Source organism: Schistocerca serialis, chromosome 9 (genome assembly GCF_023864345.2).
Source record: "Schistocerca serialis cubense isolate TAMUIC-IGC-003099 chromosome 9, iqSchSeri2.2, whole genome shotgun sequence".
Classification (NCBI taxonomy): Eukaryota; Metazoa; Arthropoda; class Insecta; order Orthoptera; family Acrididae; genus Schistocerca; species Schistocerca serialis.
In genome coordinates this window covers 58888790-58915735 of record NC_064646.1, presented here as the reverse complement: position 1 = coordinate 58915735, position 26946 = coordinate 58888790, and the positions used below count along the sequence as shown (strand labels likewise).

Below are 26946 nucleotides of genomic sequence, written 5' to 3'. Positions count from 1 at the left end.
AACGCTCACTGATACTTGATGCACCTTGCATTTGTCTGACTAACAGTCATTCCTCGACAAGAGTCGCTGCTGTGGCTTGGACAGGTTAATATTTCTAGTAGATCGGTGGTCATAATGTTGTGGTTGCTCAATGTATATGTAATAAATTAAGGGGAAAAATTGTTACCAAAAATCTGGAAAAGTTCTTGACCAATTTACTTCAAGTTTTAGCACGATACTCTAATGAACAACGAGGTGTACATGGACTATAATATTTAAAAAAAATATACAATATATAAATATACACGTTTATATGAAGACGAAATGTTTTTACCAAAAATCTCGAAAATTCTTGACCGATTTATTTCAAATTTTTAGACATTACTCTTACAAACGTTTCATTGGACATACGCTACATATTTTTCATATATGTTACAAATAAATATCATTATATAGTATGTAAGCTTGTCGATTTGTGAATAGAATACTGCTACGGAATCGAAATTTGTAATAACAATAAAAAAGAGTCTAGATCAGAGGGGTAGGATAAGAGGACAAGGACAGAAGAAGGGGGTTAGGAAATGGACATATGGGGGGGGGGGGAGGAAGAAGATGTAGAGAGAGAGATGGGGGAGGAACAGGAGATGAATAGAGAGAGAGAGAGAGAGAGAGAGAGCGGAAAAGCAAAGTGGTACATATAACCAGTTATCATGTAAATATAGCAATTGAGAATCATTGCTAGGTTGCTAGTTACTAATATGTAAGCATGTAGTGCACTTCATGCTAATTTGACGTTTGTCACTTGACTCGTAGTTTTATTGGCCAACAGTAAACCAACTGCATTGGGAGCCATTACAAGGAAAAGCTTTATGTGTAACAGAGGACCTGTCTTACAAAATTCGAAGAAATTGTAGAGTTTTGCTCCTACAGTTGGAAGTGATACGTGGACGATAGACAGTTTAGACAAGAAGAGCACAGAGGCTTTTGAAATATGGTATTGTAGAAGAATGTTGAAGTTCAGATGGATAGAGCACGAAACTAGTGAGGAGATACTGAGTACAATTGGGGAGAAAAGAAATTGTGACAAAACTTGACTAAAAGAAGGGATCGGTGAAAGGACACATTCTGAGACATCAAGCGATCACCAGTTTAGTACTGGAGAAAAGTGTGGAGGATGGGGGTAAAAATCGTAGAGGGAGATCAAGAAATGAATACAGTAAACAGATTCAGAGAGATAGTGGTTGCAGTAGTTATTCTGAGATGAAGGGAGTCGCACTGGATAGAGTAGCGTGGAGAGTCGCATCAGACCAGGGCAGTTGACTACCTTCACTTCCATGCCATTCGTGAGTAGAATAGGAAAGTAGAACAACATGTGTCCTTCCCCACACACAGTGCGGTGGTTTTCGATCTATACATTTAGATCTGAATGCTATCTTCTCTAGCCAAATGGTACTGTTTGCTCCACGAGACAAATGATATGAGAAAGTGGCTAATGCCACAGCGCTATGAATGCAGAAGGTAACGGGAATTCCGTCACAGACGCGTCTGGCGGCATGAGGATGTAAATACAGCCGCGGAGTCCTGACTCAAGCGGGCGGTGACGTAGCGATGACGCGGCGGGCTGTTGCGTCACAGGCGGCGATCGTCGCTTGTCGGATGCGTAGCGCGCGGCTCGGTGAACCGGCTAACTTAATTCAGTGCAGCGTCAGAGCGGGCCGTGGCAGTACGTGTAATACATCGCGGAAATCTGCAATAGCCACGGTAAGTGCATTATGTCTTGGTCGTCAGCGCAACAGCTCGCAAAGAGAAAGAAGTGATTAACAAACGGCTTCAGCAATGAGGAAAACTACCGCCTTTCTGTATCTGACGAAAAATAGTTTACCATGAATCCGGCGATAACGTCACTTTCGTGTTACTACTTCCCCGCGAGTGACACACTAGTTTAAATCTTAATCATAACTGAACATCTAGTAGCGCTGTATGTGTAGGTGACAGGAGTATTGTTTAAAACGTTTCAGATGAGTTACTAGTGTCAGAGCATTCATTACTTGATACTACGAGTATTTATGTAGTTAAAATGCGAAGAGGTGCTATATTCATACGTATAATTTCTTTAAGATTGTAGAACTCTTGGTGAATTTCAGGCTGTTTGATTTTTAGAACGAATCATGTAAAGTGAAGCCACGAAGTCACAAAATGGTGACAGTCCAAAAAAAGTGCGTAGTTACAATGACGCTTACAGAAGCGATTCCTGATTCTGACTTACGTCATATGGTGTACAATCACTGGGGAGGGGGGATGTTGTGATTGTACGGGGATTTACTGTTGATATGGCGGAAATTAATATCGTTGTTTTGGTCTGTGGACATCATATATTCCCTATCATTAATTCACGAGCAGCCATATATACCTATTATTTATTCACGAGCATCGTAAGGACCTGTGTTTATTAATAATGCATTTATCCTTTACGCAGACATGTAGCTGTCGAAATGTAAACAGTGCACCAGCTCAGTAAACAAACATCAGCTCAAGAAACTGTTTACGAATGAAACACAAAATTTAACATATTCTGTCGAATGGGCGTACAACTCTGCACATTGATTCTTTACAGTAATATTACGATACAATACATCTAAACGTTTTCTGATCGAGAGTATGAAATTTTGGCCGGCCGGTGTGGACGAGCGGTTCTAGGCGCTTCAGTCTGGAACCGCGCGACCGCTACGGTCGCAGGTTCGAATCCTGCCTCGGGCATGGATGTGTGTGATGTCCTTAGGTTAGTTAGGTTTAAGTAGTTCTAAGTTCTAGGGGACTGATGACCTCAGAAGTTAAGTCCCATAGTGCTCAGAGCCATCTGACCCATATGAAATTTTGTTTCTTGTGACGAAAGTTGTCTGTTTCGCTGAAATTAGTCCTGTTCTCGGAAGGAGCTGTATAAAACTTCTCTAATAACAGTGCGTTTGGGAGGTGAGGGGGGCGGGAGGAGTATGTCAGATTTTGTATGCTGTTTTTATTTCTTTACCGTGACACAGATTACAATACCTTAACACAGATTACAATTCTTGAACAGTTTCATAACGATGGCCGAAATAAGAGACACGGCCTGTAAGAAATATTTAAGGAGTCACCAATAAACACTGTCAGGTTTTTTCTTTTTTTGTTATTCCACGAAAACAGTAACAAAAAATGGTTAGCTTACAATGAAATGACATAAATAAGGTGACAGATAATTGCAATATAAATTACAGCATTCAAGTAATGAGGAATGATTTGCAGTCTTTAGCAGTAGCACACATTTAGCACCTCCACTGTCACCTTCAACTGGTGTTAGTTACAAAACCCTTGTTCTTCTAACACCCGAGCGACTAACGACAATGATTTTCTCGTAGCCCGGATGTTTATTCTTGAATCGGGCCATTTTCCGCTGTTACTTCTCCAAAAGAAGAGCAGCGCGTTTCGTTACAGGTTCATGTAGCAATCACAAAAGCGTCACGGAGATCCTCAGTATTGGTAGATGCTGCAAGAGCGGCGCCCTTGATGACGGTGTGGTTTACTGTTAAAGTTCCGAGAGCGTCCGTTCCTAAACATAAAGAAATAGATTGTTTCCTCCTACTTACACCTCTCAAAACTAAGGTGAAGGTAAAGCTAGAGAGATTAGACCCCACACGTAAGCTTATCAGCAACCCTTCTTCCCTCGAACTATTCACGCCTGGAACAGCATGCACGAAGTACCCTTTGACACTCACCTTCCAGCTTCCGGAATATGTGTTTAGATGTAGAAAATAGGCCACTTCAGCGTAGTTACGTTTCATGCAGTAGACGTAATGACAAAATCCGTCTACTGTCATTAATAAGAGCTTTCATTTCGCAAATGAAATTTTGTATGTTCAGATGTCAGTGTAAACAGCATGTAAAAATTACGTCATTGTGATATTACATATCGCAGAAATCGGCTAGATTCGCGGATGCTTGTTGACATAACATGAAGCTCTTTACATTTCAGCTGGAACCATGGTGATGAAGCTTTGCTTCTGAAGGTACGTTGGCGAAGTATGAACATAGTAGATGTGATTTATCAAGTTTTACGTTCATTTCATTATCTCGGTTTGTCGAGAACGACCAGTACTGCTGCAAAGAAGCTTTATGGAACTATTCTTCCTTTTGAGTAACATGTATAAGACAGGCGAAATGCCCTCTTACTTGAAGAATGTAATACTGGTGTAGAAAACTTAAAAGATGTAAGCAGGCCGCGCGGGATTAGCCGAGCGGTCTGGGGCGCTGCAGTCGTGGCCTGTGCGGCTGGTCCCGGCGGAGGTTCAAGTCCTCCTTAGGGCATGGGTGTGTGTGTTTGTCCTTAGGATAATTTAGATTAAGTAGTGTGTAAGCTTAGGGATTGATGACCTTAGGAGTTAAGTCCCATAAGATTTCATACACATTTTTTAAATTTTTTTATTTTTTTTTAAACGAAAGCATCTGTCATATGACATGTCACTGCCAGTTAACTTATCTCGATGAATTTGGACCACACATAGGGAGAACTTATACAGCACAGTGCAGAAAGTGACCGAAAGAAATAGGCAATGAGACGAACATATATGAAAAGATAGTAATTAAACTATATCGCCGTGAGTTATGATGGTTCCCTGGACATACCAAAAGATGGGATGTGGTTTTTAATAGGGTGTGTGAAATCACTAAGGACGACAATGCAGTCTCTGAGACGAGCTCCATTGCTGGCCACAAATTTAGGTTGACCGTGGATGCACCGCACTGAGAGATTTGGTCAGCATGCTAATTCAGCATGTCCCCAGGCCATAGCACCTTGACCACCAGAACGATCGTGTTTGACAATGTTCCTGGGAGCATTACTTATGACGGTAAGTTCAGCTTTGTCGAAGATGATAGTTTTGGTGGTCCAGGCGTTAGTGTGGTGAGGCAGAAGTTGCATGGGCGTAGTGACCTTCAGGTCTTCGAAGAAGGTACACACAACGGTCAACTTTGTGACACTGTACTTCATCCCCCGTGGGTGTTTTCAGGGGTGCATTCGACCTTGACTTCACTTATATGGATGACAATGCGACTGCATCGAACAGGGCAGGTGGAACAATTAAGGGAACGAGAAGATATTCGGCGAATGAAGTGACGTGCCCGTTATCCTGACTTAAATCCCACCGAGTACGAGACGGACCCGTTAAGTAGACGTATTGTAGCACTTCCATATGCATCAATGATCATCCAGCAGTGGTCAATCGCGTTGCAAGCTATTTCCCAGTCTGATACATCTTGCTCACCAGGTAGAATAGTTCCATAAAGCATCTTTGCATCAGTACTGGCCGTTCTCGGCAATCCGGGATAATGAACGTAAAACTTAATAAATTCCATCTACTACGTTTATGCTTCGCCAACGTACCTTCAGAAGCACAGCTTCATTACCATGGTTTCATTCGAAATGTAAGGAGCTTCATGTTATGTCAACATGCATCTCAGAATCTAACCGATTTCTGTGATATGTAACATCACACCGAAGTAATTTTAAATGCTGCTTACACTGTCATCTGAACATGCAAAATTTCATTTGCAAAGTGAAAGCTCTTATTAATGACAGCAGACGGATTTTATCATTATGTCTACTGCATGAAACACATAACTACGCTGAAGTGGCCCGTTTTCTACATCAAAATAATTATTCCGCAAGCCACGTTGCAGTGCATGAACGGCCGTGTGTGGTGATCACACAAATTATTATGAACGATTTCTTAGTTATTATAATGTTCAGGGAACCATCATAAAATGCTGGAGACTACAGTTTATTGTTGTCTTTGAATAAAAGTCTCACTTCTCTTCATATCATTGCGTATTCGTTTGTTACCTTGTGTTCGATACTGTTGAAGTTGATACGTATGTTCAAAGTTTCATAGATGTATGAAACAGTTGACAGTAGAGCACCATGTGAAAGTTACTTTTATCCTTGAGCTCACAATGCAGTGTAATCCCAATTCCAAAGAAAGCAGGTGCTAACGGGTGTGAAAATTACCGAACTATCAATTTCATAAGATAACTGTAAATAGTGACACGAATTATTTACAGAAGAATGGAAACTCTGGTAGATGCCAGTCTCGGGTAAGATAAGCTTGGATTCCTGGGAAACGTTGGAATGTAAGAGACGGTACGGACCCAACTACTTATCTTAGAAGGCATATTAAAGGAAGATCAACCTAGGTTCATAAGATCTGTGGACTCAGAGCTTTTGACCGGAATACACTCTTTGAAATTCTGAATAAAAAGATGGCAGTTAAGAGAGTTGAAAGGTATGAAAAAAGCAGTGGTTGATAAGGGAGTGAGACAGGCTTGTAGTCTATCTCCAGTGTCGTTCAGTTTGTACGTTGAGCAAGCGCTAACGTAAATTAAGGAAAAATTTGTTACTTCTTCACGCTGAAATCACTGGATGGATTAGGATGAATTTTGGAACGGAGATAGCTTATACCTTGAATTAACACAAAGGATATCTTGTATACACGTATAGAAGGTGTAGGGGTCAAAAAGAACTGCAGCCCACGACTTCCGAATACCGATACTTGTTTCATCCGGTATTTGAGAATGGCGCATTCACTGCCTTGCAACAAACTTAACAAATAATTCCAAACTTGTACGCCCCTTTTTCCTCGCTAACAACCTCCACAAAATAACAGGAAAAAAGGTATTCGTTTAATACATTTTCGTTGTTCACGCAGTAAAACTGCCCCAGGAAGCATGATGTTTTATTACTTATTTACTACTACCTCTGTTCACAACACATTTCTAAGACATTAGGCACATAGACCAATGAATGTACCTGCAAAATGCTATCATTGTACGGACAGTTCAGGGGATACGTCATAAATATTGAGCAGTGTGAAAATGAAACTCTAGTGCGAAGTTCGCTAGAGATACAGTTGAAATGTGTCAAAATACATGTGAAATGTATTCAACGTGTGCGTACGCTAGCAAAGCCATGGGTAAAAATCTCGTCTGAGACCAAGGAAACGATTAGAGCCAAATTTGGTACACATTTTAGTTAAGATCTGGAAAAAAATATACTGTGGTGTGTAAGCACCATGATCCTCCTTTTATGGTGGGAGTAATAACGTCGACAGGAGGAGGAGGAGAAGAAGAAGAAGAAGAAGAAGGTCTGTGTGTGTGTGTGTGTGTGTGTGTGTGTGTGTGTGTGTGTGTGTGTGAGAGAGAGAGAGGGGGGGGGGGTAGGAGATCGACTAATAGAAGATTTGAATAAATACAAACTTGAACACTTTTTATAAATGTCTGTCTAATCGCGGGTAACACCATGGTGTGCAAATACTATACCATACAGGTTGGAAAAAGGCAGTGACACTGGTCAATTATTTGCTGCCGAAGAATAACATTTTTAATGTACGTACACTGTTGAGCAAAACTTAGGATTATCAATGAAGGCACACACACAATACTGGTATAATATTTTACAATATTCATTATTTATTTTACAAACAAGTTTCCAGCTGCTACACCATTATCAAGTACAAAGATAATCTCTGTACTTGGTGATGGTGTGACAGCTGACAATAGATAAGAACTAATCTTCGTACCTAATGATGGCGTAACAGCCGAAAATCGTTTTGTGAAATAAATAATAAATATTGTACAATATTACACCAGTGTTATGGTGTTTTCATTCACAACGCATAAAATATTCTCCGAAGAATCTATGGAACAGTCAATCAATGCAAAACTTAGGAATTAAAGTATTTTGGGCGTGATGTGTCTGCTAAGTAATATCGTTCCATGAAACTTGGAGCAAACGTAGAAAGAACTGCAACAGTAAAGTGAAGAAGCTATCAAAGAAATATGCAATGAGACGAACAAAAATTACACTTTCATTCAAAGACAAGAACTGCTCAAGTCGCCGCGTCTTACGACGGTTTCTCGGCATCACAAAATGCTTACTGCCACTGGATCTCGGGGTACCGGGTTCGTTTCCCGGCCGGGTCGGAGATTTTCTCCGCCCGGGGTCTGGGTGTTTGTGTTATCCTATCATCTCATCATTTGAGACGTGGCGATACTGGAAAGGGACAGATTGGGAACTAGCACCGCCGCTAATGACCACAATGTTGAGCGCCCCACAAACCACCACCACCACCACCACCACCACCACCACCACCAGCATCGTCGTCGTCATCACAACCTCCACCATCACAAAAGGCGAGACGTAGTTCTTAATAGAGCGTATGATACACACGGACAGCAGTTTATGCTTTTCAACGTGCTCCCATGTTGGTCACAAAATTGGTGAGGAGATCTTGAGGTGGAGCGTTACATTCCTCCTCCAGCGCGATTGTCAAGAGCTGGATGGTCATTGGTTCATGAAGAGCTGCAGTACGTCTCTGCAACGCTTCTCACGCGTGCTAGATAGGATTTAAGTAGGGGGAACGGGCAGGCTAGTCCAGTCCATTCGCCGAATACCCTCTCGTTCCAAAAGATCCTCAACCAGTGTTGTTGGATGCGGTCACGCGCTATCAGCTACAAAAATTTAGGCGGGGCCGAACGCACCTCTCAGAAAAGGGGAAGGAATACAGTGTCAAAACAGAGTTGGCCAACGAGTGTACTATGTGACTGAGGTAAGTATGCCCGTGCAATGTCATGCATCCCCACACTGTAACACGTGACTACCAAAATGATCATGTGCGACGATGTAACTAAATGTATGTGCATTAAGTGCTCCCTTCTCTCGCCATGTGATGGTAGGCCTACATCCAGTCACAAATCAGACTTAATCTGCTCTCATCCGAGGAAAGCACGAGACCCCACTCTTCATTGCTCCAGTCCCTATACTCCTGGCACCTTCTAAAACTGTGCCATCGATATGCGGATGTCAATCGAACACAACTTACTGGTCGTTGGGCAAAGTGACCGCACCCGTGCAGTCGCCTTGACACTGTAGGGAGGTGGGGGGCGGGGGGGGGGGGGTGAAAGAGAAGTATACAGGGTGTTACAAAAAGGTACGGCCAAACTTTCAGGAAACATTCCTCACACACAAAGAAAGAAAATATGTTATGTGGACATGAGTCCGGAAACGCTTACTTTCCATGTTACAGCTCATTTTATTACTTCTCTTCAAATCATATTAATCATGGAATGGAAACACACAGCAACAGAACGTACCAGCGTGACTCCACTTTCTTACTGGAAATGTTCAAAATGTCCTCCGTTAGCAGGATACATGCATCCACCCTCCGTCGCATGGAATCCCTGATGCGCTGATGCAGCCCTGGAGAATGGCGTATTGTATCACGGCCGTCCACAATAGGAGCACGAAGAGTCTCTACATTTGGTACCGCGGTTGCGTAGACAAGGGCCTTCAAATGCCCCCATAAATGAAAGTCAAGAGGGTTGAGGTCTGGAGAGCGTGGAGGCCACGGAATTGGTCCGCCTCTACCAATCCATCGGTCACCGAATCTGTTGTTGAGAAGCGTACGAACACTTCGACTGAAATGTGCAGGAGCTCCATCGTGCATGAACCACATATTGTGTCGTACTTGTAAAGGCACATGTTCTAGCCGCACAGGTAGAGTATCCCGTATGAATTCATGATAACGTGCTCCATTGACCGTAGGTGGAAGAACATGGGGCCCAATCAAACCATCACCAACAATGCCTGCCCAAACGTTCACAGAAGATCTGTGTTGATGACGTGATTGCACAATTGCGTGCGGATTCTCGTCAGCCCACAAATGTTGATTGCGAAAATTTACAATTTTATCACGTTGGAATGAAGACTCATCCGTAAAGAGAACATTTGCACTGAAATGAGGATTGACCACATTGTTGGATGAACCATTCGCAGAAGTGTACCCGTGGAGGCCAATCAGCTGCTGATAGTGCCTGCATACGCTGTACATGGTACGGAAAGAACTGGTTCTCCCGTAGCACTCTCCATACAGTGACGTGGTCAACGTTACCTTGTACAGCAGCAACTTCTCTGACGCTGACATTAGGGTTATCGTCAACTGCATGAAGAATTGCCCCGCCCACTGCAGGTGTCCTCGTCGTTCTAGGCCTTTCCCAGTCGCGAGTCATAGGCTGGAATGTTCCGTGCTCCCTAAGACGCCGATCAATTGCTTCGAACGTCTTCCTGTCGGGACACCTTCGTTCTGGAAATTTGTCTCGATACAAACGTACCGCGCCACGGCTATTGCCCCGTGCTAATCCATACATCAAATGGGCATCTGCCAACTCCCCATTTTTGAACATTGCACTGACTGCAAAACCACGTTCGTGATGAACACTAACCTGTTGATGCTACGTACTGATGTGCTTGATGCTAGTACTGTAGAGCAATGAGTCACATGACAACACAAGCACCGAAGTCAACATTACCTTCCTTCAATTGGGCCAACTGGCGGTGAATCGAGGAAGTACAGTACATACTGACGAAACTAAAATGAGCTCTAACATGGAAATTAAGCGTTTCCGGACACATGTCCACATAACATCTTTTCTTTCTTTGTGTGTGAGGAATGTTTCCTGAAAGTTTGGCCTTACCTTTTTGTAACACCCTGTATATATTACGCGCTCTGCACTCATGTTAAATGTGATTGCGCCGTTGGACACGGGTCCTTCTTGCCTGTTGTACAATGTAGCGGTCATCTGCTACTGTAGTTGACCGTGGTAGTCCACCTCCTCTCCTTCGGGCAGCAGTGGTTTTGGTTCGGAACGTCCCCCACGCACGTGAAATACTGCTGTGAGCAATACCAAACTCCTGTGCTACACTCGCCACGCTTTTCCCCCCAATTTCCCGATGATTCTTTCCCGTCTGAAGTCCCCAAAATGCCTCTGGGCCATGTTGTTGTGAAGACCGCCACAGCGCACCGTACCTGCTTGCTGATTCACACGCACTGCATTTTCCAAATCTCTTAACTGCCTCGCGCTACGCGACCATCCCCATTTGGCGCTATGGTCACGCTGACTTCACGACGAGAGAGATTCGGATCTCTGTGCGCTCCAGGTAGACATTGGCAACATGCTCCCGAGCTTTCATTGGTTTCCACAGACTACTTAGTGTGTTACATTAGTGTATGTGTTTCATGATTAAGTTTTCGAGAGCAGTGTATTATTGCTGTTTCCGTGGCAGTTACCAGTACGATATTCTGGCGATGATATCCAACCTGGACAACAGCATTGCACTTGCCTCGTCGTCTGATTTGACTCAGCATACTGTAGAGTGTGTGGCTATTACTGTAAACAGAGATAAGCGAGACTCGCTTGGAAACGGGAGTACTTGCGTACTCTTACACCAGAGATAGTGAGTGCTGTCAGTGAGAGCCGAAGCACTGCCACGTTACGGCTCGTATTCCAGCTTATTTCAGAACATAATTTTGTAAGGAAGACTTCCAGGAAAGGACTGTCATTATACGTAGCACAGAATACAGCTTATGACAAACAAAGCAAAGATGATTATGAATAGTAGCAGAAAAGAGAATAACAACTTGATCCCATAAAAATTCTCGACAACGCAATGAACGAGCAGGTGAACGATTTCTACTACTTCGAAAGCAAAATTAAGGAGAATGGCCAAAGCTAGGAAGATATAAGGAGTAGGCAAACAAAGTTCTCTTCAGCAAAATAATGCTCTCGATATTGAAATAAGGAAATAGGCTGTTTAGGTTTTTATGTTGGTAACGCCATGTAGCGCTCTGTATGAAAATCACTGACTGTGCTGTGTGCAGTCTGTGGCTGGTTTGCATTGTTGGAATATTTGCTATTGTAGTGTTGAGCAGTTGGACTGGAACAGCGCGTAGCGTTGCGCATTTGGTGGTGAGCCGCCAGCAGTGGTGGATGTGGGGAGAGAGATGCCAGAGTTTTGAGATGTTAATATGAGCGATCTGGACGAGTGTCCGTCAGAAAAAGGAAATTTGTCAAAATAGATGTCAAGAATTTATATATATATTATGACTTTCGAACACTATTAAGGTAAATACATTGTTTGCTCTGCATCAAATCTTTCATTTACTAACTATGCCTATCAGTAGTTAGTGCCTGCAGTAGTTAGAATCTTTTATTTAGCTGGCAGTATTGGCGCTCGCTGTATTGCAGTAGTTCGAGTAACGAAGATTTTTGTGAGGTCAGTGATTTACGTAAGGTATAGGTTATTGTTAGTCAGGGCCATTCTTTTGTAGGGATTATTGAAAGTCAGATCGCGTTGCGCTAAAAATATTGTCAGTTTAGTGTTGATCACATTAAGCAAAGAGAGAAATGTCTGAGCACGTTCAGTTTTGCTCAGCTGTTTGAAAATCAAATAACGTAAGAGGTTTACCAGCACAGTCATTCTTTATTTTTCTAAGGGGATATTTCTACGTTTGTCTGCTAAGCACACCATGGGATGAAAGTGAAACGTGTACTATCTGACATCAAGAGAGAACGAATAACTGGTAGAACCTGAAGTGCAGTACTGTCGAAGAGAGTGAAATACGAAATGGAGTGCTGAAAAGAACGGGTGAGGTAAGGAGTCTGTGGAAGATCGTTACCTGAAGAAGGGTCAGGTTGTGCAACATCCGCCACTGTATTCAGAAATAAATTTGACGCTTTACGAACCAGCAAAGCGGAAAACGTGTAGCGGCAGGCAAAGACTAGAATATGCTAGGCAGAGTATAGAAGAAGTTGGATGTAGTAGTAAATACAAAATTAGTACAATATGGAAAAATGCGAAAGATGGTGAAATCCTGACAAAAAATAAAAAACTGGCTACGTTCACAACATTGTAGAAACAATGGAAATGATAATAAATTTAAACATGGATTATCGACGGACACAAGTGTTTCCAATTGCTATGGCGTCAGAGAGCAATGTAATGCAATCGTTTGGGTTAAAGTCTCGTCACTGATTTTTTGCTTCCCCGGCAGGAGGCACTCATCAATGCTTTGGGTGGGTTGGGGAGGCAGAAGACTTTGTTTATAAGGGGAGGTGACGAAGTGAGCTGATGAAGGCATTGGACTCGCATTTGAAAGGAACAGGGTGCAGACCAGATCCCCATACCATATCTCCCTTTGTATTTTTGAATTGCTGTCGGGTGGTCGCCTTCGAAAAAGATGAGTTAGTATTGCGCCTCCTTTGTAGAAAGGATATTAAAACTCTAAGCTACCTTCCACACACTCCGCAAGCCATCATATGGTACATGGCGGAGGGTAGCTACGGCACATTTCTATTCCTGTAACAGTCGCAAATGGAGCGACGGAAAAATGGTTGTCCATACACCTCTGTATGAGCCCTGATTTCACCCTGTGGCCCTTATACGAGAAGTATGTTGGTAGCAGTGCAATCATTCTGCAGTCAGCTCCAAAGGCCGCTTCTTAAAATTTTCTCAGTAGTGTTTCGCGAAAAGAACGTCCTCTTCCCTCCAGGAATTCTCATTTTAGTCCAAGAAGGACCTCATTAATACACACGAGTTATGTCTTCCATTACTCAGAACTGGCGGGGATCCTGAACACTCCAGCGGCACTTAAGACGGACCGTTCTAGCTTTTTATACTCTGTCTCCTTTACAGTTAAGATACACTTTCCTTAAAGTCCCCCAGTGAACCGATTTCTACCATTTGCCTTCCCTACTACCGACCGTACGTGCTTGGTTCATGCCCCATCGCACTGCAACGTCACGTCCAGATGTATAACGGACGTGACTGTGTCAAACAGGAAAATTACAGGATTTTTTTCTCCATTCATCTTCGGTAAATCACATCTACATACATTTAGAGCTATCTACCATCCTCCACATCAAACGGAAGTTCTATGTCATCCTGTATCCTTCGAGTCAATCAGACATCTTCGGTATACTACAGCTTCATCAACAACTAATCGCAAATTTCTCCCCACTCTGTCAGATAATTTCTGCAAACAGAGCAAAACAGCCTTCCCTGTTGACGCCCTAGTCTCTGATGAACACTAGGCGTCGTGGACAGTGTATTGGGTTGCAGTACCTAAGAATTCTTAGAGCCACTGACACATCTAGAAACCAATTCGTTATGCTCGTACCTTCGTTAAGTATGCAGGGTGGAACCGTGTCAAACGCTTTCTGGAAATCAACCAATACGGAATCTGCCGGATGCCCCTCATCCAGTAGTTTGCAGGATACAGTGTGAGAAAAAGACAAGCCGATTTTCACACGAGCTATGCTTTTAAATCCGTACCGATCTGTGAACAGAAGGTGCTCTGTCTGAAAGAAATTTATTATACACGAATTTAGAATATGCTCATAGGACATTAATCTTTATCAGAATGTTCACGAAATCCATTATTAGTCTATTACAGAAAAAAAAAATATCCCAGAAGGCTTACGCATTGCGGGTCCGCTCCAGCACAATCCTGAGTCTACAGGACAACCAATTCTTGAAACAGATTCCCACTAACAAACATGGCGTTGCGGACGCATTTACGTTCACATATCCTTAAATGTTTTCGAAAGAAAAAAGTGATGAGAAAAATCTGGCGACCTGTGTTGGAGAAAGACCTGTAGAGTGTTCGAAAGAACACTGAAATTTATCAGTTGGTGAAGTGGCGCAGCATCGTCCAGAAATTAAAAGATAAAAGATTGTACTGGGCTGGGCATGCGGCTAGAATGGAAATAAACAGAATTGCTAAGAAGGTGTTTGAGGACACTCTCCAAGCAACAAGACCACTGGGCCGACCTCGCACACGGCGGAAAGATGACACAGAGGAGAACGTAGCAGTGTTAGGAATTGCTGTAGGGTGGAGAGAGACAGCGAGAGATACAGGAAGATGGGAGCAAATCGCTGATGCAACCGTGGTCTGTAGGGCCTGTAATCGCTGAAAAGGAGTTGTTGGCTATATAACGAGGCGATTTTGGCAGAAAAGCATAGCAGCACTTGGGAATATCTTCGTAATAATGTTCGTTGTCAAAATAATTTTTTATGACAAGTGTAGATTCATTTGAGTGGTTTATATAGTTCTGCGGTAGAGATCAGTTGTCATTTTATAGAGCTATGAGCAAGAAATGCCCCTTCCCGTCCAGAGAACGTTTAACAGGTAGTCCGAAGTATTTCCCAGTTGTACCAGCAAATCTATTCCGATATCTGAGGCACTTCAGACAGCATAACAATAATAATTTTTGGCAATATTTTTTCGCTGTTCAAAAGACAACGGCGCTACTGTGCATTTGCGAAACTGACCCTCGCTAATGTACTACGTCCCGAATAACTGACTACGTATTACATGCAGGTCACACGGTAAACTTTGTGTTTCTAATATTTTGTTTCTGTTCCAATGGATTTACTTGTCAGTGCTAGACTATCACAGAATACACACGTGAAACAATAACACACATGATCGATTCCTCAAATGCCGCCTTCAAGCAAACAGCTGTTACTCCTGTAGACTGCGCACAAAGGTGCGAAGTTCTCAGCGTACAACAGTAAACCGTCACCGTTAGGCCAGAAGCTTAGGCGTAGTATAAACTAATAGGAACGCTACAGGCGAGACACGTTATCCGAAACCTTGATCCTTATTACTGCGTGGCAAATTGCAAACGGCAGTAAAGTAAGAAAGATAGTAAGAAATCCCATGCGAGGAACTGTCAGCAGCATAATTTTCGGCGCTAGACGCAGGCGGAATAAACAAAGGCGCAATAAGCGATTCACTCGGAAATGGTTTGTAACAATCGTCTGTGTATAACCTTGCGTTGATGATTACCGTTGGAACCAGATGCAGGTTTTGCAGAAGTCATAGCGTTGGGCCAGGCAGCGAAGTATGATTCCTGACTGCAAATCATTCAGTCGAGCGATTTTAATTCAGACTACCGTGGTAAATAATATGCAGAATTTTCAGTATTTTGTAAAGAAACTGGGAAGTCTTTAGCTAGAGGTACAGGTTGGTTCTTCCGGCCATCACGGATACAGGAGGAGGGCTCCGACGCTTTATGCAGATTCGGAATCAAAGACCAATGCGCTTCGCTTACGTGGTTGCATCATAGTTAATCGTACTTAGCGACGGTATGATTCTGTTGCCACCCAACCTCGGCGAGATCCGTGGTACATGGAGAGTTCTTTGTCCTTTTTGTGTTTAATACATTTGATGCCGATTTCAGGGGACAATCAGCTCACGACAATTTACAAACTGACGAATACGACAGCTTTTGACTAGAGTAGTTTTGCCACATTCTGAAGAGTGCCTAAGTCTCTAGGCGCTTCAGTCTGGAACCGCGCAACCGCTACGGTCGCAGGTTTGAGTCCTACCTCGGGCATGGATGTGTGTGATGTCTTTAGGTTGGTTAGGTTTAAGTTGGTCTAAGTTCTAGGGGACTGATGACCTCAGATATTAAGTCCCATAGTGCTCAGAGACATTTTAGCCTAAGTCTCTGATTTGCAGCACTGAAATGTAGACTAAGAATTGGAACCACATGATGACTACATGGGCACACTTTTGCTCTGAATTACATTCTTGGCTTCACGATTCGCTATTTCCGTGCATTCCGACACTCTAAACAAAGACCTTGGATCAAGTGGGGCTTTTTCTTTTTATTCGCCAACTTGCTGCAATCCCGGCATTGCTGGTCATTCTGCCAATTTTCTGTTGGAAATGGAAACAAAAAATGAAGTGTGTTTGTAGTGTAATATCGAAAAAATTTCATTTCCGTGTACTCATGAAAATACTTCCAAAATTATAAGTCATACAAAGAAGTACTCATAATGTACAGATACATAAGTACAGCTTCTTCGCCTGTCTAAAACGCGTTTTTGTAAACATGTCTGTGGCAACGGCTCTTCATAGCTGTACTGACAGCTATTGCTCTCGCCTACAGGCGTTCGCGATGAGCAATTGAAAGCTATCAAAAGCGTTGGCAGGTGTCAGAGAGATCCTTAAGTTTACTCAGCTGTAGAACTGTCTCAGCAGTGAAGAATGAATGTATTAAAACTTGATGGATCATACGGCATTTTTTCACGCATCTAAACGTTTATGAAGTCATATCTCCTGGCCTGTGCGTCGTAGAATGATATAACTTTGTAGATGCATTCAGCGATATATCTGGATACTTCGGTATTTCAGTGCCTATGTTATTCCCAATTACGATGCAATATTCCTTCGGACATGGTTGCATGTCCGAAAGCACAGGCTGTGCGGCGACTACAGCTGTCGTGAAACACATGAAATGCATTCGCAGTTGAGTGTGGACAATCACCAGTTGCATAATGGACGGTTGTAGCCGCATGCATGCCCGAAGGAACATTTCATCGTAATTCGGAATAACAAAGGCGCTGCAATCTCATAGTTACTCGCCGACACCGGCAAGCGACTTCCAAGTAAAATGTCTCCCCCTGTACGGGAATAGCCAGTATGTGATCAGAAGTATACGGACACCTGGCTGAAAATGACTTAAAAGTTCATGGTGCCCTCCATCGGTAATGCTGGAATTCAGTATGGTGTTAGTCCACCCTTAGCCTTGATAACAGCTTCCACTCTCGCAGGCATACGTTCAGTCTGGTGCTGGAAGGTTTCTTGGGGGAATGGCAGCCCATTCTTCACGGAGTGTTGCACTGAGGAGAGGTATCGATGTCGGCCGGTGAGACCTAACACGAAGTCGGCGTCCCAAAACATCCCAGAGGTTTTCTATACGATTCATGTCAGTTCTCTGTGTAGACCAGTCCATTGCAGAGATGTTATTGTCGTGTAACCACTCCGCCACAGACGGTGCATTATGAACACGTGCTCGATCGTGTTAAAAGATACAATCGTCATTCCCGATATGCTCTTCAACAGTGGGAAGCAAGAAGGTGCTTAAAACATTAATGTGGGCCTGTGCTGTGATAGTGCCACGCAAAACAACAAGGTGTGAAAGTCCCCTCCGTGAGAAACACGACCACATCATAACACCACCGACTCCGCATTTTACTATTGGCACTACACCCGTTGGCAGGTGACGTTCACCGGGCATTCGCCACACCCACACCCTACCATCGGATCGCCACATTGTATACCGTGATTCGTCACTCCACAAAACGTTTTTTCACTGTTCAGTTGTCGAATGTTTATGCTCCTTACACCAAACGAGGCGTCGTTTGGCATTTACCGGCGTGATGTGTGGCTTATGCGCAGCCGCTCGACCATGAAATCCAAGTTTTCTCACCTCCTGCCTGCCTGTCATAATACTTGCAGTGGATCCTGATGCAGTTCGGAATTCCTGTGTGATGGTCTGGCTAGATGTCTGCCTATTACACATTACGAGCCTCTTCAACTGTCGACGGTATCTGTCAGTCAATAGACGGTGTCGGCCTGTACGCTTATATGCTGCACATGTCTCTTCACGTCTCCATTTCACTATCACATCGGAAACAGTGGACCTAGGGATGTTTAGGGGTGCAGAAATCTCCCGTGCATACGTATGACGCAAGTGACACCCAATCACCTGACCACCTTCGTGAGTTCTGCGGAGCGCCCCATTCCGCTCTCACGTCGTCTGATGACTACTGAGGTCGCTGATACTCAGTACCTGTAAGTAGGTGGCAGCACAGTGAACCTAATACGAAAACTGGATTTTTTTGGGAGTGTCCGGATACTTCTGATCGCATAGTGTACATAATAGATGTGAGAGTGCAGGTTATAGATAAATGTTTGAAGATATATGAAAGTTTGAGTCTGGTCGTGAGTCGTGCTCGGGTAGCCGAATGATAAGGCGACCGCTCGCGATAAGCGGGAAATCCGGGTTAGAGTCCCGGTCCGGCACGCATTTTCATTGTCGTCATTCCATTACTCAGCTGATAGTTGCCTATATTCGCAACTGTGAATAGATTTCATTTATGTGAATACTGTCTGAAAAATGTTGCCAATAGTAGTAGCAAATAAGTAACAAATTTAAATGTCATGCATAATGCGGCGGTTGCTCCACACATCTTTATGACGTCACATCTCCTCAACTATGGTAGGTAGGCGGTTCTTACCCAGATAGCGATTGTTACCTGACAGTAAGGGATGTGTGCACAAAGGTTGGTTGAAATCTGTTCTGTGGTTTAGGAGGAGATGTGGTACATACATACATACATACATGCATACTTACAAACGCTCATTCATTCGTTTTTATAATATGCATGAATTAAACAAATAAATTACGTAGTAAGGAAAAGGGCTACTGCAGTTCACTGAAAATCTGTGCTTCTAATGAAATATTAGTTAAAGTGTTTCTTAAATTGCAGTACAGTTCATACACTCCTGGAAATTGAAATAAGAACACCGTGAATTCATTGTCCCAGGAAGGGGAAACTTTATTGACACATTCCTGGGGTCAGATACATCACATGATCACACTGACAGAACCACAGGCACATAGACACAGGCAACAGAGCATGCACAATGTCGGCACTAGTACAGTGTATATCCACCTTTCGCAGCAATGCAGGCTGCTATTCTCCCATGGAGACGCTCGTAGAGATGCTGGATGTAGTCCTGTGGAACGGCTTGCCATGCCATTTCCACCTGGCGCCTCAGTTGGACCAGCGTTCGTGCTGGACGTGCAGACCGCGTGAGACGACGCTTCATCCAGTCCCAAACATGCTCAATGGGGGACAGATCCGGAGATCTTGCTGGCCAGGGTAGTTGACGTACACCTTCTAGAGCACGTTGGGTGGCACGGGATACATGCGGACGTGCATTGTCCTGTTGGAACAGCAAGTTCCCTTGCCGGTCTAGGAATGGTAGAACGATGGGTTCGATGACGGTTTGGAGGTACCGTGCACTATTCAGTGTCCCCTCGACGATCACCAGTGGTGTACGGCCAGTGTAGGAGATCGCTCCCCACACCATGATGCCTGGTGTTGGCCCTGTGTGCCTCGGTCGTATGCAGTCCTGATTGTGGCGCTCACCTGCACGGCGCCAAACACGCATACGACCATCATTGGCACCAAGGCAGAAGCGACTCTCATCGCTGAAGACGACACGTCTCCATTCGTCCATCCATTCACGCCTGTCGCGACACCACTGGAGGCGGGCTGCACGATGTTGGGGCGTGAGCGGAAGACGGCCTAACGGTGTGCGGGACCGTAGCCCAGCTTCATGGAGACGGTTGCGAATGGTCCTCGCCGATACCCCAGGAGCAACAGTGTCCCTAATTTGCTGGGAAGTGGCGGTGCGGTCCCCTACGGCACTGCGTAGGATCCTACGGTCTTGGCGTGCATCCGTGCGTCGCTGCGGTCCGGTCCCAGGTCGACGGGCACGTGCACCTTCCGCCGACCACTGGCGACAACATCGATGTACTGTGGAGACCTCACGCCCCACGTGTTGAGCAATTCGGCGGTACGTCCACCCGGCCTCCCGCATGCCCACTATACGCCCTCGCTCAAAGTCCGTCAACTGCACATACGGTTCACGTCCACGCTGTCGCGGCATGCTACCAGTGTTAAAGACTGCGATGGAGCTCCGTATGCCACGGCAAACTGGCTGACACTGACGGCGGCGGTGCACAAATGCTGCGCAGCTAGCGCCATTCGACGGCCAACACCGCGGTTCCTGGTGTGTCCGCTGTGCCGTGCGTGTGATCATTGCTTGTACAGCCCTCTCGCAGTGTCCGGAGCAAGTATGGTGGGTCTGACACACCGGTGTCAATGTGTTCTTTTTTCCATTTCCAGGAGTGTAGTTACGCCGTATGTGGTGAAATAGGTTCATTCAGCTGGACAGATGAGATATTCCCCATCGCAAGGAAAGTGACAGTCTGTTGCAGTTGGTTCATTTGGCTGAGTGTAATGCAGACAAATTGAGTGGAATGGATATGATACTTAGTACAGAAGGTTTTTAAGAATAAACGAAGACGAAAGTAATGAAGAATAGTAGAAGGTAGCCATTTGCTTAATACCAAAATTCCATAAGATGGAGTAGAAGTGAATTTTCCTATCTGCACAGGATAGCTGAAGGAAAGTAGTAGACGTGCGCAAGTAAAGAATACCTTGTACAACAAAAGAGCTCAGATACCGTATGAGACAAGAGATACTATTAATAGGTAACTGAAGATAAAAAGCTTGTAAATTTCACGACAGTATTTTGTGCCCAGCTGAGAGTCATCTAATGCTACACCCAGGGAGAACGACAGACCATTGTTCGTGGAACTCTAAAGTTAGTAATTCGTGCTAGCATACTAATACAGTGTCTTGAAAGGAGGATATAGGATGAACATCAACAAAAGCAAAACAAAGATAATGGAATGTAGTCTAATTAAGTCGGGTGATGCTGAGAGAATTAGATTAGGAAATGAGGCACTTAAAGTAGTAAAGGAGTTTTGCTATTTGGGGAGCAAAATAACTGATGATGGTCGAAGTAGAGAGGATATAAAATGTAGGCTGGCAATGGCAAGGAAAGCGTTTCTGAAGAAGAGAAATTTGTTAACATCCAGTATTGATTTGTCAGGAAGTCATTTCTGAAAGTATTCGTATGGAGTGTAGCCATGTATGGAAGTGAAACATGGACGATAAATAGTTTGGACAAGAAGAGAATAGAAGCTTTCGAAATGTGGTGCTACAGAAGAATGCTGAAGACTAGATGGGTAGATCACATAACTAATGAGGAAGTATTGAATAGGATTGGGGAGAAGAGAAGTTTATGGCACAACTTGACCAGAAGAAGGGATCGGTTGGTAGGACATGTTCTGAGGCATCAAGGGATCACCAATTTAGTATTGGAGGGCAGCGTGGAGGGTAAAAATCGTAGAGGGAGACCAAGAGATGAATACACTAAGCAGATTCAGAAGGATGTAGGTTGCAGTAGGTACTGGGAGATGAAAAAGCTTGCACAGGATAGAGTAGCATGGAGAGCTGCATCAAACCAGTCTCAGGACTGAAGACCACAACAACAACATACTAATATTCCTTCAGACGGTCTTACATTTCGTTTTGTCCCAGAGTTTGGGCCCACATTACCACTGAAGATGTGAACTGTCTCAGTATTGATATTTTCATGTCTGGCATTGAAATATTTGCACGAGTATAAAATAAGGAATTTAGATTTACCTCGTCAGTAAAGAACAATGTGTAACACTGTGGCTACTGTACTATCAAATAATCATACTGATCAATACAGTACATTTCATTTTTAGAAGTGGACAGTGGAGCTGTAAACATAGTTATATTTTGGGGAAAGTCAGTTATCACCAAATGTGTGTGAAAATGAGCAAAGGAATTACTCAGAATTTTGGATAAAGGCACAGATAGGCCACAGAGCTTAACAAGTAATTTTGCGCTCCAGATAAAATAATCAGTACTGCACCGATAACACTTATCGATTGTTTGCCTTGACTTGTAAGCTCTTCAGAAAGTTCAAAGTCATAGAGAGCATATTAGTATTTCGCGCCGGTGGATCAGCCATTTACAGCTAGCAAACAACTTTTCTTGAGTTTAATTTATATTCAGTCAACTTATACATTATAATTATGTATAATTTTCAACGTGGTATGTACCTAAAATTGTTTAACCGACAAGTGGAGTATTCAGTTAGAACCTCGAATTTCGACATATCCACACGAAAAGAATGTGGGGGACCACGGACGTAGCGTGTCTGCAAAATAGTAGACTTAACCAACAGCGGTTTCTTTTCACAACGCGTGCTATTGTTTCAATTTAAAAGTGTGTATACTAATACACAGTTTTGTCTGAAGGTAGATTTCACACAGACAAAAAATAAAATGTATCAATAATAGTGACTGACAACGATACACACAGGTCCGACAGTATATATAATTAACTGTGTAATGTGTGCTCCATATCGCGATATGTAGCTTACTGTACGCTGTCTTTGGGTTTATTATTTGCTGATTTCACGATTTATTTCTTGATATCCAGTTATGTGCGTTTTAAACACAGGCTGTGTTAATTCTTACATTCATTGTTACAGCAAATTCTTTTCTATACGTCGGCAACTAATGATCCAATAAACATTATTATATACTAAACAATACTACTATGACCATAGCTATTCGTACTATTAATAAAGTTATGCTTACTTCCAATGTAGCAATGTCTGCCACTATTATTGGCCTCGCCACTGTTATGACAGCGGTACGTCTCTCTCTCTCTCTCTCTCTCTCTCTCTCTCTCTCTCTCTCTCTCTCTCTCACGCACACGCACACACGTACGCACGGTATACCAAGTCCGTACCATCGCCCCAATGTTACAAATCTGGAACCTACAGTGTTTCCGTTAGCCCTTACGCGCTACGCCTCTGACCTGTAAGACCGCAACAGCCACCCAAGGGTACATACTTGATACTCATATCTGTATTCTTGTTTACGTCGGTTGCATCATTGAGTATGAAAGTTGGTATTCTGTTGCTCGGATACCTTTCCTTGCACTGTACCCCAATAAACACGTTTATATTTTCATTCTTTCATTCCATTTCTACAATAACGAGATATCATTAGATATATAGCTTTTCTCAATGGAAATACGAAAAAGAGAACGCATGTGAGCGCATACACTTCTTCTACCGTGCATGCGCGAATCCACGCCAGAAAAGAACCGTTTCTATTTCTTCCATGTGGATAAACAATGTTCAAATAGCAGCTTCACCCGTTCTGCAGCCAGGTGGCAGGCCGTCTACATTTGACTCTCACACGTTAGGTGTGTCGTGTTATACTGGCTTAACAGCTTGTTTCAGGGTGCAATATTTTGACACAGTCACAGCAGGGGGTTTTCAAACTTGGGGTACTAACAAGGTTATCCGCCTAAGCCCTACACTCTGTAGTCCAATTGTCTGTCAGTAGTAAACACCTTACATGATCTAAATAGATTAAAAATAGAAATAAGACCAATTCTTGCCTGTCATATTCCACAATGCACCCCCACTGCTCCCCGATCGGTAGGTACGCCCTGCTAGTGTTTCTGTAGCCCAGTCAACGAAGACCAAAGGAGCGAGTGCTATGAACGATATGCTAGAATTCCTGAAAAGTGAGAAGGAAGGGGGAATGATAGCGTTCAAAGGTTACTTTGTTTTGTCGAATAACTTGAAGACAGCGGCTTCTAGTGAAAACATTTTCATGTACAAAATTAGTTTTTCCATTATAATGGTTTCCGCGTTACAAGGGTATGGAAAAATCGCAGACTATTAAAATAGTGTTTTAATGACATAAAATTGTTTATTTTTAAAATGAAGTGGACTGAGAACAGATATTAAATGTTTCAGAACAAAACCAGTCCCCGTTGAGAAATTGTTAACGACGCGTTTCACCCTTTTGGGCATCATCAGAATGTTTACAAAAACAAGAAACGAGTAGTATGCAGGGTCGGGCGTATGTACGTTGGAGTGTAGCAATTGCGAAGTCATATGTAGGACAGACTGGCAGATGGTTAAAGACCATCTTGCTGATCATCGAAAGTAAAGTATCCACCAGTCCCCGACACTAGAGAACCTGAGGATACCGCACCTTGTTCAGAAGGCGAAGACGTTGGATCTTCTACAGGAGCTGGAAATTGTTAAACATCTCGATGTTGGCCGGCCGCTGTGGCCGAGCGGTTCTAGGAGCTTCAGTCCGGAACCACGCGACCGCTACGGTCGCAGGTTCGAATCCTGCCCCGGGCATGGATGTGTGTGATGTCCTTAGGTTGGTTAGGTTTAAATAGTTCTAAGTTCTAGGGGACTGCTGACCTCAAATGTTAAGTCCCATAGTGCTCAGAGCCATTTGAACCACCTCGATGTCGACAAAGAGAGGTTGCTGAAAGATCAACTGATTAGCAGTAATCAAATCTATTATGATACAATGTTACCAGTGTTCAGAATGTTGCTGCAATGAGTATTTTATGCCGACAGCATCACTCTCAATTTGTTGGTTTTTGTGTGAGAAGTTGAGGAAACCATATTTGAAAGCGGGCTTTTTAATGACTCTTTTTTACTATAGATGACTTTACCTCTTTACATTTTATAACGTGTTCCTTTATTCTGACGGGTAAAAATATTTTCCTCTTGTTTGTGATGCTTAAGACTGTCCAAGATCCCGGTATCTTGAAGTTTTATCTATTCAGTCTGCATATGCTATGAATGTATTCCAAAATTTAGCTGTTTTACTCCGTGAGACGGAGTTTAATGACATATTTTGATTCGTTGTTTCTCATGTAGTCATTTTACCTATTATATGAGCTTTATATGGGGGTACTTCTAATTTTACTTTCGGATTGTGTGTGTGCGTTGGTTTGCTTATATGCAATTTAATTACTAGTTTTACGCACTCTTGTTTTTCGAAAAATGTGCCTTAAGCCGGTCATGTGCGCCTCCTGAGTACTTTTTTTGCCGCACTATACGCGGCACCTGCATCTCAATTTGTCACTGTAATGTTTGTGTGCACGCCAATACAGACATTGTGGGACTCGTACCGCGGTTTTGTAAGCGTGGACCCACCTTTCACTGCCACGGTGGACAGCTGGTGTACTCGAGGTAACACGCGATAACCGTGGGAAATTTTTCCGCCACATATTTGCACCTGCTCGCTGTTATTTTGGCTGTTTCTCACCTTTCAACAGGTCCACTGCGTGTTTTAGATGTTTCGTGACGGATGGATTATACTGCGTGTTACAAAAAGGTACGGCCAAACTTTCAGGAAACATTCCTCACACACAAAGAAAGAAAATGTTTTATGGACATTTGTCCGGAAACGCTTACTTTCCATTTAGCGCTCATTTTATTACTTCTCTTAAAATCCCATTAATCATGGAATGGAAACACACAGCAACAAAACGTACCAGCGTGACTTCAAACACTTTGTTACAGGAAATGCATCCACCCTCCGTCGCATGGAATCCCTGATGCGCTGATGCAGCCCTGGAGAATGGCGTATCACAGCCGTCCACAATACGAGCACGAAGAGTCTCTACATTTGGTACCGGGGTTGCGTAGACAAGAGCTTTCAAATGCCCCCATAAATGAAAGTCAAGAGGTTTGAGGTCAGGAGAGCGTGGAGGCCATGGAATTGGTCCGCCTCTACTAATCCATCGATCACCGAATCTGTTGTTGAGAAGCGTACGAACACTTCGACTGAAATGTGCACGATCTCCATCGTGCATGAACCACATGTTGTGTCGTACTTGTAAAGGCACATGTTCTAGCAGCACAGGTAGAGTATCCCGTATGAAATCATGATAACGTGCTCCATTGAGCGTAGGTGGAAGAACATGGGGTCCAATCAAGACATCACCAACAGTGCCTGCCCAAACGTTCACAGAAAATCTGTGTTGATGACGTGATTGCACAATTGCGTGCGCATTCTCGTCATCCCACTAATGTTGATTGTGAAAATTTACAATTTTATCACGTTGGAATGAAGCCTAATACGTAAAGAGAACATTTGCACTGAAATGAGGATTGACCACATTGTTGGATGAACCATTCGCAGAAGTGTACCCGTGGAGGCCAATCAGCTGCTGATAGCGCCTGCACACGCTGTACATGGTACGGAAACAACTAGTTCTCCCGTAGCACTCTCCATACAGTGACGTGGTCAACGTTACGTTGTACAGCAGCAACTTCTCTGACGCTGACATTAGGGTTATCGTCAACTGCACGAAGAACTGCCTCGTCCATTGCAGGTGTCCTCGTTGTTCTAGGTCTTCCCCAGTTGCGAGTCATAGGCTGGAATGTTCCGTGCTCCCTAAGACGCCGATCAATTGCTTCGAACGTCTTCCTGTCGGGACACCTTCGTTCTGGAAATCTGTCTCGATACAAACGTACCGCGCCACGGCTATTGCCCCGTGCTAATCCATACATCAAATGGGCATGCGCCAACTCTGCATTTGTAAACATTGCACTGACTACAAAACCACGTTCGTGATGAACACTAACCTGTTGATGCTACGTACTGATGTGCTTGATGCTAGTACTGTAGAGCAACGAGTCGCATGTCAACACAAGCATCGAAGCAACATTACCTTCCTTCAATTGGGCCAACTGGCGGTGAATCGAGGAAGTACAGTACATACTGACGAAACTA

At 43.6% G+C, this 26946-nt stretch overlaps 1 protein-coding gene across 1 annotated transcript in view; it reads left to right on the top strand.

Moving 5' to 3' along the window:
* Positions 1-1632: 1632 nt before the first annotated feature.
* Positions 1633-26946, top strand: part of LOC126419187 (alpha-tocopherol transfer protein-like) — a 183627-nt gene continuing 158313 nt past the window's right edge. Inside the window, exon 1 of the mRNA XM_050086321.1 lies at positions 1633-1740. Within this exon, the coding sequence (XP_049942278.1) occupies positions 1636-1740 (105 nt within the window). The 5' untranslated portion in view covers positions 1633-1635. The remainder of the gene's footprint in view (positions 1741-26946) is intronic.